General features: G+C 37.8%; 1 protein-coding gene across 1 annotated transcript; it reads left to right on the top strand.

Annotated features, from left to right (window-relative positions):
- Nucleotides 1-1,360: 1,360 nt before the first annotated feature.
- LOC127633875 (T-box transcription factor TBX6-like) lies at nt 1,361-6,324 on the top strand. The gene is made up of 8 exons (XM_052113251.1): nt 1,361-1,430; nt 1,916-2,126; nt 2,703-2,970; nt 3,339-3,482; nt 3,612-3,682; nt 3,766-3,827; nt 3,967-4,177; nt 4,701-6,324. The coding sequence occupies exons 1-8, from the start codon at nt 1,361-1,363 to the stop codon at nt 6,322-6,324; spliced, it is 2,661 nt and encodes an 886-aa protein (XP_051969211.1).
- The last annotated feature ends 8,622 nt before the right edge of the window (nt 6,325-14,946 follow it).

Below are 14,946 nucleotides of genomic sequence, written 5' to 3' on the forward strand. Positions count from 1 at the left end.
AGCATCTTTGAAAGCAGATGTTATTCTGTTGTTGCTCATTAGGATGAAGTGTCTGAACCTGTGTTTACCTTAGAGACCAAACTGTTGCAGTAAGACCAAACTGTTTGTCACATGCCTTCACCTGCAAGCCCACCCCTCACCACCAACCGAGAGAGTGAAGGACAGACGTTGGACTGAGCAAAAGGCAAATGCTGAAATTAAACTAGACATATCCTTTTATATTATCTAATAATACCTAGCTACCACATCTGGTTGACAATACATGACAATACCACCATATATGGTTGAGCCTTTACATCACACAACCTTTGCCAATAATTCAGAAAGTATTTTTCATTTTGCCCTTCCTCCTTTGGTTGAAAAACAAAAACCCTTTGGTGTGACATCAACTCAGTCAGCAGGTTCCATGAGACCAAGAGCTAAGACCATGTGGTGTAAAGACTATTCTTTTGAGAGCATTTTACTCACAACTCACAACTTACCCTTAAACCATTGACAAAAAGAATTCAGCTGTTCTACTGTTGTTCGTGCGTACATCTCTGTCCTTCCTCGAACTGTTACAAGCCATTTTGGAACACGTGTTGTTCCAAATATTGTCTGCTTACACAGTAAAAAGTGGTAACCCACAATTGTTATCTTAAGAAGCTATTTATACACTATCTAACTAGTAAAATCTGATTGTTGGTGCAGTTCAGATGTGTTCAGATCAATTCGGTTAAATAATATTTTTGACTTGAATAAAACAATTAATTTATATTTTATTAAGAAATAATGGTGTTTTCCCTGGTGGGCATCTTAAAGCAATATTCCGGGTTCAATACAAGTTGAGCTCAATCGACAGCATTTGTGGCATAATGTTGATTATGACAAATTAATTTCGACTCGTCTCTCCTTTTCTTTAAAATAAAGCAAGAATCGAGGTTGCAGTGAGTGTACTGAATATTGAAGGCCAATATACAGAATAATCTTTCAGATTGTATATGCTACAAAATGCACATGTAGGATAAAAAGACAGAGCTTGTGTTTATTTAGCCCTTGTGTTAAATCTAGGAGTGTTGTGCCCAAGAGAATGACCTGGACCCTAGAGAAACAGAAGAGGAGTACGGAAGTGTGAAGACCTCACCATTTGGTAAACGTGTGAAGGCACACTCACCTATATAATACACAAGGAGACAAATGCAGAGGCATTAGAAGAGAAGACAAGGAACGTAACAGTCACCATTGGATGAGTGGAAACAGGCAGTAAAGAAGATAGAAGCCATTGAAACTATTACTCCATTATGAAAGATCAATTAGAGAGGTGCTAATTTGATTCTGATAACTCTAAAAGTAGCAAGGAGAAAAGGACATCTCAAGAACGATGCTGGGTGTGGAAATGTACCCTAGTTTGGCCCTGGGACCTCAAAGACTGGGCGAATGCTTTTACAGAGGTAAGAGAGAATTGATCTTTCAAGAGAATGACCATACCAGGAATGGAAAGAGCAGGCTAAACAAAGGGTGGCTACTTTGAAGATGCTAAAAATATAAGATTTGATTTAAAAATGTTTGGTCACTTCATTATTCCCATACTTGCAATTGTATTATTTCATCATTTTGAAGACTTGACTATTATTCTAAAATTTTGAAAACTGTAATAATAAAGACAGAGTAAGTGTGTCCAAACCTTTGACTGGTAGTGTAAATGTGTGAATGTTTGTGGATAAATGCTGCAATAATAGAGAGAGAAAATTCATTGAAGTGCAGCACTCTGGATACCGTACTTATTCTTGAGTGCATTAGACGATGTTCTTGAATACGTTTCCGGTACTTTTCTCTAATAATATAATATCTAGCTTTATAAGATGTGGTGTCTTGCTCTAGTTAATTCTCACATGCATGTTTACATGTGCTTCCTACCCCCACATCTCTCCTGTAGATTGTGAACCCCTAGCACATGTGCCTTTGTACCCTACTACATGTGATATGGCAGCTCGTGCGCTTCCCGGTCGACTGTTGCAGCCGCCTCCTGCCACTGCAGAGACTTCTGTCAGTCCTCAGGATAATGTCAAAATGGAGCTTGAGAATGCATCATTGTGGAAACAGTTCAGCACAGTTGGCACAGAGATGATAGTCACTAAGAAGGGCAGGTGAGCACAATATATTAATATGAGAAACGAATATGAAATGTATAGACAACCATCAGGAAATGTTAGTCATACAAAAATATATCAAAATGTTCTACAGCGCTCTTTGAGTGTACATTGAACATTTTAAGATTATAAATCTAATTTATACCAGAAACAAATGAAAAACAAATATTTAAGATGCATTTTTAATATGCCACTAATCACATAAGCAAATTTGTGATACTGACTAAGTTAACTCATTTTTATGAGAGGTCAGAATTTCTGTCGTCCATTGAAGCACACAATGGAAAAGATCTTTGGAAAATTCTCAAATCATGCCGGCATAACATGGGTCATCCGGTTTTGCACAAACTTCCATGTCCATGTCAGCTTGAGCGCATGCTCCCATTAAAACAAAAGGGGATCATACCAAATACAAAGACATTTTGACATTCATGTAAACTAAAAAACAAAAACAAAAACTATTAAACTGGAAAATGCAAAATAGAAGCATTTTCATAACTGGACTTAAACTTGAATTCACTCTTTGCTTCTCTTTTTCTTGACCCATCTTTCTTAACCTTCTCTGTTCCTCAGGAGAATGTTTCCACAACTGCACTTGAAGTTGTCAGGGTTAAATCCATCCCTGCGTTACATTCTCCTTTTAGACATTGTACCTGTTGATTCCTCTCGCTATCGTTTCCAAGACAACAGCTGGCAGGTGGTAGGCGGGGCAGAGGCTCGACTGCCAGACCGTGTCTTCATCCACCCCGACTCACCTGCGACTGGAGAACACTGGCAGAACCGCACCATATCCTTCCACAGAGCCAAACTCACCAACAACACTCTGGACACACAAGGATATGTGAGTAAATAACTGCCAAACAATGCATCTTTCAATATTTTTCAATGTGCCTGTATCTACTGTATATTTACAAAAATGCAAATTAATAAATTTTTGTCATTATATAATCTTAACAGATCACTATTTTATATTAAAATAGTTAGAAATGCTCTAAAACTTGTATTCATATATTTTAATATTACTATTTAAGTGTACAAGATCTTTAAAGCATTGCATTATGTATACATTTAGCATTACAGTGTTTGCTAATGACTTATTCATGAAAGTTATTATAAAGTGTTACTTACATTTTTGGTCATTAATATGTCTCGACGTCAAACTTAAATCCTTGGCATTGCAAAATGATGGCACACTCTTTTCTCCTAAAGATCATCCTCCACTCCCTGCATCGATATCAGCCACGTGTCCATGTGATTGAGGCCCGAGATGTGCTGATTTGGGGAAAAACCCAGCACTCCTTCACCTTCCCTGAAACACAGTTTATTACAGTCACTGCATATCAAAACAATAAGGTACAGGAGAGAGAAATAAACAAGGACAATGATAATGTAACACTTAAAATACTTTAAAAGCATGAGAAAATAATATTTACACAATCAATAATTAATTACATATTCGTCTTTTTTTTTCTTATTTTCTAGATCACTGAACTGAAGATCAACTCCAATCCATTTGCAAAAGGCTTTAGGGAGAATGGCATGAACTGCAAGAAGTGAGTTATGCACGCACATAGCTAATAATTATTTATCTTAAACACCTTAAGCTACCAGAATTAAAAGCAGCCCCCCATTTCAGACAAAGGGAGTCAAGGCTGAAAAGGAAAATAACATCCAATCAAGAGGATTCCTTGGATATTGGTAAGGAAACAGTTTGATTATATTAAGTTCATAATTTATTCTACAACCTAAAAACATAAAGAGTAAAAGTATACTTGGTTTCTCCAACATTGCGTTTCTACTTGTGAAACACTTGTGTTTTCTCTGCTCCCCCCCTTAGAGACATGTGACCCATGTGATTCCACTGAGCTCCTCCCACTTACAGACTCTGGCTTTCATACAGAAGAATCATCTTTCCCAGAACAGACAGTCTCTGACCAACCGCTTGTCCTTGGTCAGTCGTTCTCTGAGATGTCTGACATTCCCACCTCAATGGGGAGTCAACCTCAAACAACCTCTGAAAATAATGTACAAAACAAGCTGATGAATGGGTAAGTCCTATAACTTCATGGCTCAATGATCATCCAATTTTCAACAAACTCTTTGGCCTGAGTGTAGTCCAGTTGAACATGCTTAACATGCGTTCTTACATTACTTTGGTGGTAAAAAACCTCAATACTTAAGGAGATAGCATTACATTCAAAAGCCTGTGCCATTCAACCGAATATGTTTTTATTTAGGTAAGTTGCTATATATTGACTTTACCGTACTTGTTCAGCAATATTCTTTTTAAACTGTAGCTTCACCATGACAGTAGTTGGCAAGAAAGAGAAAACTCACTGTAGAAGCAGACAGTTCACACTAATGTCCACTATAGCGCCCCTGGTGGCAACGTTGAGAATTGTGAACTGTGGTCTAAAAACATTTTGGACAACATCACACAAAATCGAGTTTGCGCAGCTAGAAGTGTCTGTGTTCACATACTTGCATAGCGCATGCTTCAGCCTTTACTCTGGACTCTTATTCTGTAATGTTATTCTGTAGCATGTTTATAAAAAAATCCTTTTCTAACAGGTCTGACCAAATGATGGGCCTTTCTGGATACACGTCCACTTTTCCAACCCCTCAGCTCAGCTCCTCAGCCCACTCGTCAGTACCTTTGCCTCAGTCGTCTTCCATCTATTCCACAGTGTCCTCCACACAGAACTCTGACCTTACTCAGCCCTCCATAATTTCCTCTCCACCCTCTTTGCCAGCATATTCCTCTATTCCTTCATCAGACTATCCTCTAAATTCCTCCACAACTATGTCCTCCACTATGACCTCTCCCCTTGGGTCTACGTACCCTCCTATTACTCATTCCACCCGTCCACACCTTCTCCCCTCTTCATCTTATCAGGAAAACCTGAGTCCTCATACACCTTTGAATCCACCATTCCAATCAATTCATCCCTCCTCTTGTCAAGAGTTAACAATCGACCCTGGTCAAAATCAGGTGGATGATGGTGGATTAAACTCCTCCAATGCAGCAACTCCCGCTGTCCAAGACCTGACCCAAACAGCCTTTCCATTCCCCCCAGTGCAGTCTTCGAGCAATCCTGACCCGACAACTCCTTCATACCAAAATGTACCCCAATCTGCCCCACTGTACCACGATGTGACACAGTGCCACCCTAACCCTATTTCCACCCTGTCTGACCCAAACACAACTCCAAATGCATTCCCCTTCCCTCCTGCAGCACAGTCCACCCCAAACGACATGATCACTCCATCCAATCCAAACCCAACTGTCTTCCCCTTTCCCCCCATTCAACAGAACCCTATCCTTCAATCAAGCCTCCATGGACCTACTCAAATTCCAGCAGCTGGTTCTTTTCCAGTTTCCCAACCATCATCCACCTCATGTCTGAGCACTACCACTACAATATCAAATCCAACAAGTGGATCCTTCTTCCCTTCCACCAATGTTGTCCATCAAGGCCCACTGCAATCCAACACACTGCACCCCATCACAGCATACCCAGTTCCCTCATTCCCTGTATCTTTACCTAGACACAACACGTCTGGCTCTTTCTCTAACCCTACTTCAACGGCTCACACCTCTTACTCCTTCCCTACTCCAATTCCATCTGGTCCACATCCATTTCAGAGCCTGGCTCTGCCTTCATCCAGCTCCATCCATAGTGTTCCTGCGATTCCGAACATGACCCAGATTCAGCCTACCTTCAATCAGTCATACCCCAATCCCACCTTCCCTCACATCCTGCCCCAAGCTGCAAACCCCTCTCAGACCTTTTTTTCCATTCAGTCTTCAGGCACCTCACAATTACTGCACCCTTCCCTCGCAAATCTCTCTGTTCCTCAAGTCTCAGCACATCCACAATGCTCTGTCTCTTCAAATGCATACCCTGCTGTAGCTCCTACTGAGATCGGCACCTTCTCTACGCTCAATTCCACTGCCCCCTATCTGCCAGATATGGTACTACACACTTCCTTGCTCCCTCCTCTGGATCCCTCTCACTCAACCACTGCTCAACCATCCCTTTATAACCCATTTCCTTCCTATTCACTGCGTCTTTGCCAGGACCCTCGATCCTCCATGCATTTACCCCTCAGGCATATTTATAGACAGCCACAGCATTCCCACACTCATGGTCAGGGGTCTTACTTTGATCTTGGAGGAAGATCCGTTTTCTGAGGATAAACAGAAAAATGACATGTAAGAAGTCTTTCAAGGACCTGAACATGACTGAGAATTATACATTAATGAACTGAAAAGGACTTCAATGCTTGAAGACGATGGAAACTTTGTTAAACAGTCATGACTGCAAATGACTGCAATTTCAAATGTAAAACTGTTTGTTGTTTATGGAAGCTCAGCTGAAAAGCAAGACATTTTGTATTGTTTGACTTTATATTTGGAGTACTATCCTGACTAATATTTGATGAAGAGATAATTAGCAGTGCTGTATATTTTTCTTAATTCTATTTGTATGTTTATAAAGTATGATTGAGCTTGACTGAGATTTTTCTTGAGTTTTTTTTTCATACAATACACAAAATATGTGTATTGTATGTATAGACAGCGAGTGACTATGATGAGATTACTGTTTTGAGGAAATAAAATACATAGGAATCTTAATTATTTACATTTAAAGCATTTAGCTGATGCTGTTATCCAGAGAAATTACAAAAGTGCTTTAGCACCAGCCATTATATAGGGGAGACCTATCACACAGGGTAGTTATTTTATATTCACAAAAGCTAAACCTCAGTTGCCATGGTTTTGGATGAAAAGCCACATTAAAAGAGTAGTTCACCAAAAAAATGAAAATTCTCTCATTATTTACTCTTTCTCATGCCATCCCAGATGTGCATGACTCTTCTGCAGGACACAATTTAAGATACTTAGAATAATATTTCAGCTCTGTAGGTCCATTCCATGCAAGTGAATGGGTTGGCACCCATTCACTTGCATTTATATGCAAGTGAATGGGTGCCAACATTTTAAAACTCCAAAATCCACATCAAGGCAGCATAAAAGTAATCCAAATGACACCAGTGGTTAAATTAATGTGTTCAGACACGATATGATAAGTGTGGGTGAGAAACAGATCAATATTTAAATCATTTTTTGTCATAAATTCTCCTCCCTGCCCATTAGGAAGGATAATTTATAGTAAAAAAGGACTTAAATATGGATCTGTTTCTCACCTAACATATCAAATTGCTTCAGAATATATGGATTCAACCACTAGAGTCATCTGGAGTACTTTGTGTATGGACCTACAGAGCTGAAATATTCTACTAAATATCTTAAATTGTGTTCTGGTGAAGAAAGAAAGTCATACACATCTGGAATAGCATGAGGGTGAGTAAATCATGAGAGAATTTTCATTTTTGCGTGAACTGTCCCTTTAACTGTGGTTTCTCTATTGGTTCTACATGTTAGTTTTGTTCAAATTTTGGGAACATAAATGTTAAACCTCTATGTACTTAAATACAGTATTCAGAATTGTGATTTGGCATTGCTTTCATATCTGTTCCAAAAATCAACCTTTCTCTCACACAAACACATGCACTCATGCACACACGGTCTATTTAACAATCAATTGATTCTTATGTCACTTAGCCTTCAGGGTTGATACTAGACATTTGCTCATGGTCAGGTGTTGATAGTGGGTGAGCATTGGAAACTGAGGAAGAGTCATTAAAATCAGGGTGATAATTACCCTAACTCCCCCTCTTCCACCTTCCCACCTCCATTATTTCTCTTTCCTCCCTTTCCATTTGGTGATGGGCAAAGAGGGGGTTTAAAATAAGGTTAGATAAACAACATTCCACTAATGGACAGATTGCTGAGACACAGTTCTAATGAGTACAACATTATTGAAATGGGGTTTGATTTGAATTAATTTTATGTTGTCCTTTTTGTGCAAAACCAAGTCAGTTTCCACTGGATCTCTGCAGTGGCAAATAAAGTGCAGGAACAGATTACAGACTGAGCCAGTGTTGCTAGTGCAATCTCTGACAGTCAGGGGCCTCAAGCTGAGAGAAATCCAGAAACATGTAAAAAAAATATGTAAAATTGTGATACAGGAAAAACAAAAAATATTGTTTTGCAACTTTTGCCATTTTTAATATTTTCCATAATATTTCCCATTGTTTGGAAATTTGATCTTGCAACTGTGATAATTGTTTTGGTGGACAAAATTGTTTCAATACTTATATTTCTTTAAGAAATAATGATAAAAGAGGAATCCAAACTACTTATGTCATACATGTTTTTATTTTTAAGAATGTAATCTTTTTAATGAGACATTTATTTATTTATTTATTTATTGTCTGGGTGGTTACACCACTTAGACAATTTTTTACTTTAAGCCACAGGTAAAATATCCAAATTACTTTAAACTCAGAAATTGAAAGCATGTACATCATAGAAGTTTATTCAAGTAACTGTGTGTTAATGTTTGTGTGTGTATTTTAAATACACTTTTGATGAGGTGTCAGTTAGAAAAATGGTGTAATGCCATTGACCCATATTATAACTTTATATTTATAGACAATTAAAGATTATATGTAATACATTTGACTGCAAACCTATTCCTTTTTCAGCTAGAAAGTCATTTCAGAGTAGTGTTGTCAAATGTACTGATACTTCAGTACTAAGTCGATACTAAAATAAAAAAGATGTAACGATACCAGTGTTTCTGCAGTACCGGTAGTACCGAGCACAGACTCTATTCGATACCAGAACGCAATATGACTGACAAACGACTCATTTTGAGCACATGCTCTGTTACTCCTTGTACACTGAAATGGACAATTAATTAAATGAAAATCGTGACATGTCCTAGTGTGATTTATTAAACCACTAAAAGCTTACATTGTATGAGCTGAGTACTTTAAATATATCCGACCACTCATCCACTAGAAACTCTACAGACATTGAGAAATCATTGAGAGTTATATGAGATGACAGAGCAGAGCACTAGTCTACTGTGAACCACGCAGCACATGGAAACAATATATTTATAGAATTAAAGCATTTGCTCTTTAATCTGAGCTTTATATCGCATTTAAACCAAAAGAGTTGACCAAAGTGCTTCAGTGATAAAATTTAAAACAGAACATTTCAAAATTACCACATACACAAACACCAGTAGTCTAAAATACAAACTCCCCAAAAATGTGTCTATATTTCATTTGTCAGACCAGTGTAAAGGGAGGAGATTTCAGACGTGACTTAAAAGTCGTCAATGATCACACTGCGGCAAACAATTTATCTGGAAAAGCGAAGCTTCAAAAAATAAAAAATAAAAATTATACTTTCAATTGTTATACTGTAAGTTTTAAGAATTAACTGATTAGACACCATTTTTGAAGATGAAATGAAATGAAAATAAAACATGGAGTTCTGGAAAATAATAATTATAATAATAATAACAAAAAGGAAAACATGATTTGGTAAAGAATAAAACCAATATCAGTAGGGTGCTACTTAAAAACACTTGAGCAATGCATTCTTAATTGAGAAACACTTGAAGGAGACATGCATTTATTTTAATTTATTATATACATAGAAATGCAACTTTTTAAATAGGTTAAATTAAATTGGTATCATAAAACCGTAAAATTTCAGTGGTACCTGAAATATATATATATTTATTTATTCCTCTTCAAACATGACCACCATTTAAGTATTGTATGTATAAACTTTTTACTCTTGACCTATTGCACTGACAATGTTTACTCTCGTCTGCTCTCTCTCTATCTGGCCCTGTGATCTTCTCTCTGACTCTGCGGTGGAGCTCTTGTCTCAGCAGGTCTCTCTCCTTGTGGATGCCCTGGAGTACAGTGCGGTTCTCCTGAGCTCTGCACACCAGATATGGCAGCGTGTCGTCCACTAAGCTGTACGGCACTGACTTATACACTGAGAAACCATGCTGAGTTATGAGGGGGAGAGGAAATGTTGGTTTGAGAGGTGTTCAAGAGATGTGAGAAAATAATTAATTCAGTGTTCCTGACTAAAATGAGCAATATATACAAATTATTGACGTATAACCCTCTTACCTAGAGTTAGTGATACTTGGTCACACATTCCAAAACAGACAGAACTACCGTCTCTGCCAATGACTCATTGTTCCATTCTGAAACACAGAAACAACAGGGATATTTCACCCAAAAATGAAAATTCTCTCATCATTTACTCAACATCGTATCATCCCAGATGTGTATGAATTTTTTTATTCTGTAGAACTCAAACTAAGTTTTTTGGAAGAATATTTAAACTCTTTGGGTCCATACAATGCAAGTGAACAGTGGCCAAAAACTTTGAAGCTCCAAAAAGGACACAAATGCAGCATAAAAGTAATACATTTGACTCCAGTGGTTTAATCCATTGGCCCTATTTTCATGAGTGTGCAAAGTGTAGTGCTTCATGCAACGACCTTGCGCTGCGTCTTATCACATTTACGTGAAAGTGCTAATTCTAAGTGCAATTTACATGCCAGTGCAAGTGGGCGTGGGTGGGAGTGTTTACACTAACTTTGGGTGTCTGCACACAAACTGTGTGTGTATTATACGTAGTTGAAGTGGCACAAAGTGCAATTTGCTATTTTCCTGAAAAAATAAGTCATTGCCTTAAGACATTTCAGAAGCACATCTGTTTTCAGTGCAAAGTTTAAACTCTTTGGTAATAAAGTTCATGTCCAAACTCTGAACATATTGTGGAACATCAAATTATGTCATTGACTATCAGAGTTTTTGCCATCTTATAAAACAAATATGTATGAGATTTGTGTTAAATTATCTATAGGTCATGGTTTATTTTTCAATTATTATAATTATATATACATTTAATTGTTTTATGATCTAATTTGTATTGGTATTTTTCCACCTGTTGTCATAGAGATCTTTAAGTTACTGCAAATCCAATATTTGGTTTTGGTATATGATTGTATTTGTACCATTTTGTTATTTTGATTATATTTTCATTTCGTTTGAAGTGTTTATTATTTTTGGTTTAATTTTTTCGTGTTTCAATAAATTAATTTATTTTGTTCAAAATCAAAATCGCCAGTAGAAGTGTGTGCTGATACAGTCACTATTAATACTAGCCATGATTCGTCTCAGTAGATGAAAATTATTATTAATTCTTACATTTCCTATAATTTAACATCCAAATGATCACGAGAATTACATTTTCTAAGCATATAAAAAGAGCTTGTCCATATTTCTATTATTCTAATTCAATGCATACAGTCCATTTACACAACTAACTTCTTCTGAATGTGCTGTCTTTGTTTATCACTGGTATTTGACAGGAAATTAACTATATAATAGGATGCAGATGGTGCAATAACTGGAGAAAAACCTCAGAATTAAATTGCACTTGACCCAGTCCATCAGCACGTGGCGTGCTCTTTTTCACCAAACTCACTTGCGCCTATACTTAGCACATGCTTGCACGAAAATACCAAAACTTCATGGCCATGGTCACTGACTCTGCGCTTATGACATATGGCATAGCGATGTGCTAGCACTCTTAAAATACGGCCCCATGTCTTCAGAAGCAATATGATAGGTGTTGGTGAGAAACAGATCAAGTCCTTTTTCACTATAATTCTACTCCCTGCCCAGCAGGTGGCGATATGCAAGAAGATTGCAAATCGCCAAAGACAAAAGAAGAATGTGAAAGGAAAAGCGGAGATTAATAGTAAAAAATTACTTAAATATTGACCTGTTTCTCACCCACACCGATCATATCGCATCTGAAGTCACTGAAGTCAAATTGAGCACTTTTATGCTGACTTTATGTGCTTTTTGGGGCTTCGAAGTTCTGGCCACCATTCACTTTTATTGACTGTACCAACAGAGCCGAAATATTTTAAAAAAAAATCTTTGTTTGTGTTCTGCAGAAGAAAGAAAGTCAAACACATCTGGGATGGCATGAGGGTGAGTAAATGATATACACTCACCTAAAGGATTATTAGGAACACCTGTTCAATTTCTCATTAATGCAATTATCTAATCAACCAATCACATGGCAGTTGCTTCAATGCATTTAGGGGTGTGGTCCTGGTCAAGACAATCTCCTGAACTCCAAACTGAATGTCAGAATGGGAAAGAAAGGTGATTTAAGCAATTTTGAGCGTGGCATGGTTGTTGGTGCCAGACGGGCCGGTCTGAGTATTTCACAATCTGCTCAGTTACTGGGATTTTCACGCACAACCATTTCTAGGGTTTACAAAGAATGGTGTGAAAAGGGAAAAACATCCAGTATGCGGCAGTCCTGTGGGCGAAAATGCCTTGTTGATGCTAGAGGTCAGAGGAGAATGGGCCGACTGATTCAAGCTGATAGAAGAGCAACTTTGCCTGAAATAACCACTCGTTACAACCGAGGTATGCAGCAAAGCATTTGTGAAGCCACAACACGCACAACCTTGAGGCGGATGGGCTACAACAGCAGAAGACCCAACCGGGTACCACTTATCTCCACTACAAATAGGAAAAAGAGGCTACAATTTGCAAGAGCTCACCAAAATTAGACAGTTGAAGACTGGAAAAATGTTGCCTGGTCTGATGAGTCTCGATTTCTGTTGAGACATTCAGATGGTAGAGTCAGAATTTGGCGTAAACAGAATGAGAACATGGATCCATCATGCCTTGTTATCACTGTGCAGGCTGGTGGTGGTGGTGTAATGGTGTGGGGGATGTTTTCTTGGCACACTTTAAGCCCCTTAGTGCCAATTGGACATCGTTTAAATGCCACGGACTACCTGAGCATTGTTTCTGACCATGTCCATCCCTTTATAGCCACCATGTACCATCCTCTGATGGCTACTTCCAGCAGGATAATGCACCATGTCACAAAGCTTGAATCATATCAAATTGGTTTCTTGAACATGACAATGAGTTCACTGTACTAAAATGGCCCCCACAGTCACCAGATCTTAACCTAATAGAGCATCTTTGGGATGTGGTGGAACGGGAGCTTCGTGCCCTGGATGTGCATCCCACAAATCTCCATCAACTGCAAGATGCTATCCTATCAATATGGGCCAACATTTCTAAAGAATGCTTTCAGCACCTTGTTGAATCAATGCCACGTAGAATTAAGGCAGTTCTGAAGGCGAAAGGGGGTCAAACACAGTATTAGTATGGTGTTCCTAATAATCCTTTAGGTGAGTGTATATATAAATGTCACAAAAAACATAACAGTAATCTCAAACCTTCAAATGAGAGCATGCAATGAGAGCAAAATTTATTGTACTGTAGATAACATTTTGTCAATTTGTGTGTTGAAACTCTGGTACCTCTCCTATTTTGTTTATTCTCCGAAAGTTGCATAGGAAGTGTGTGTTTTCACTCGCTGTTAGGCCAGGAAACATGCTTTCCTATTGGATAAAAACAGCATCTAAAGCAATGAAAATTAAATGTATAGCGGATTACGATAAGCCTTTGATGTGCTGCAATGGAATGGCACATATCTGTCCCTCTCCCTCCATTGCTTTGACAAGCAAGTTCAGATCGTATTGTTCAGTCTTTAGCAGACAGGTCAGCTTAACCTGAACATGATTTAATATAATTATTAATAACAACAGAGAGAAATGGAGAAATAAACAGTTATTATGGCAATAATTAAACTTTCAAAACAAAAAGACAGAATATAATTCTGACAAATTGATCTATCGGACAAAAAAAAAAAAACCTGTTCATAAGAAAGGAGCTTCATATTAGGGTAAGAATGAACACTCACACACAGCTCAGGACTGACTAGAGCTGTGATCTTCAGCTGCATCATGGGATTCTTACTCCAGCCATTACTGTGAGACTTGTGTACACACTCCAACATGGTCGCCAGGTTGACTTCGTATCTGCGTTCTCTGTAGATATATGTCATGATAATACAAATGCTTGTGTCCATGAGGATGTTGTTTTTAATATATTACATAATTAAGTAAAAAAATTATTTATTGCAGTATGTGCTAGTGAAGTGGAATACACAGCAACATCCGCTGGTGAGTCTCTATTGGACTACGATGGATTGCCTCGGTATTGACACCTAACGCCTGTTGTAATTTCATAGGAAGTTTGCACAAACCACTGAGCATTGTGGTGCAACACTTCCTCTAGGCTCATTGGATCATCCTTGATTTCAAACAAACTTATTTCATATTGACATTATGGGATATTTTTTATAGAATTTTGAGAAAAATAATGAATTTAATCCATTTTGAAAAAAGGCTGTAACATAACAAAATGTGGAAAAAGTGAAGCTCTGTTCATACTTTGCGGATGCACTGTATGTGGTTGCTAACTGGCCCAGGTCAAAAGAGCACTCCTCCAAGTCACATGATCTTTTCCCTATTGAGTACATGCAATCAAAAAAGAAATTAAAGAAACACAATTCTAAAAAACTTAATTTTCGTATGTTCAATCAGTTAAATGTGTAAAAGTTGGGACTACATGAATACTTTTGTGGTGACAATGTAGTATTGATGAAATTTCCATTTCCCAGCATGCTTTGCATGGAACAGGATAGGAAGAAAGGGTTGAAATGGTTATTTTATGCATTTTTGAGCAGGATGAGAATAGGAGATGTGTTCATGTTTACATTTCTGTTAAACTGGTAGAAAAAAGTGTTTTGCTGGAGTTTTGGGGGTCATAGTGGTTAAGATTGGGGCTAGTGCCAAGTTTGAGGATGGACTATAATTGACAGGGCAAAAGTTTCACTGTCCTGACACCTGGTATACACTTTATATTAATAATAATAACAATAAAAAAAATTGTTGTACTTCTGCAGAAGCTTGTA

The sequence above is a fragment of the Xyrauchen texanus genome, chromosome 40, assembly GCF_025860055.1.
Source record: "Xyrauchen texanus isolate HMW12.3.18 chromosome 40, RBS_HiC_50CHRs, whole genome shotgun sequence".
NCBI classification, from domain to species: domain Eukaryota; kingdom Metazoa; phylum Chordata; class Actinopteri; order Cypriniformes; family Catostomidae; genus Xyrauchen; species Xyrauchen texanus.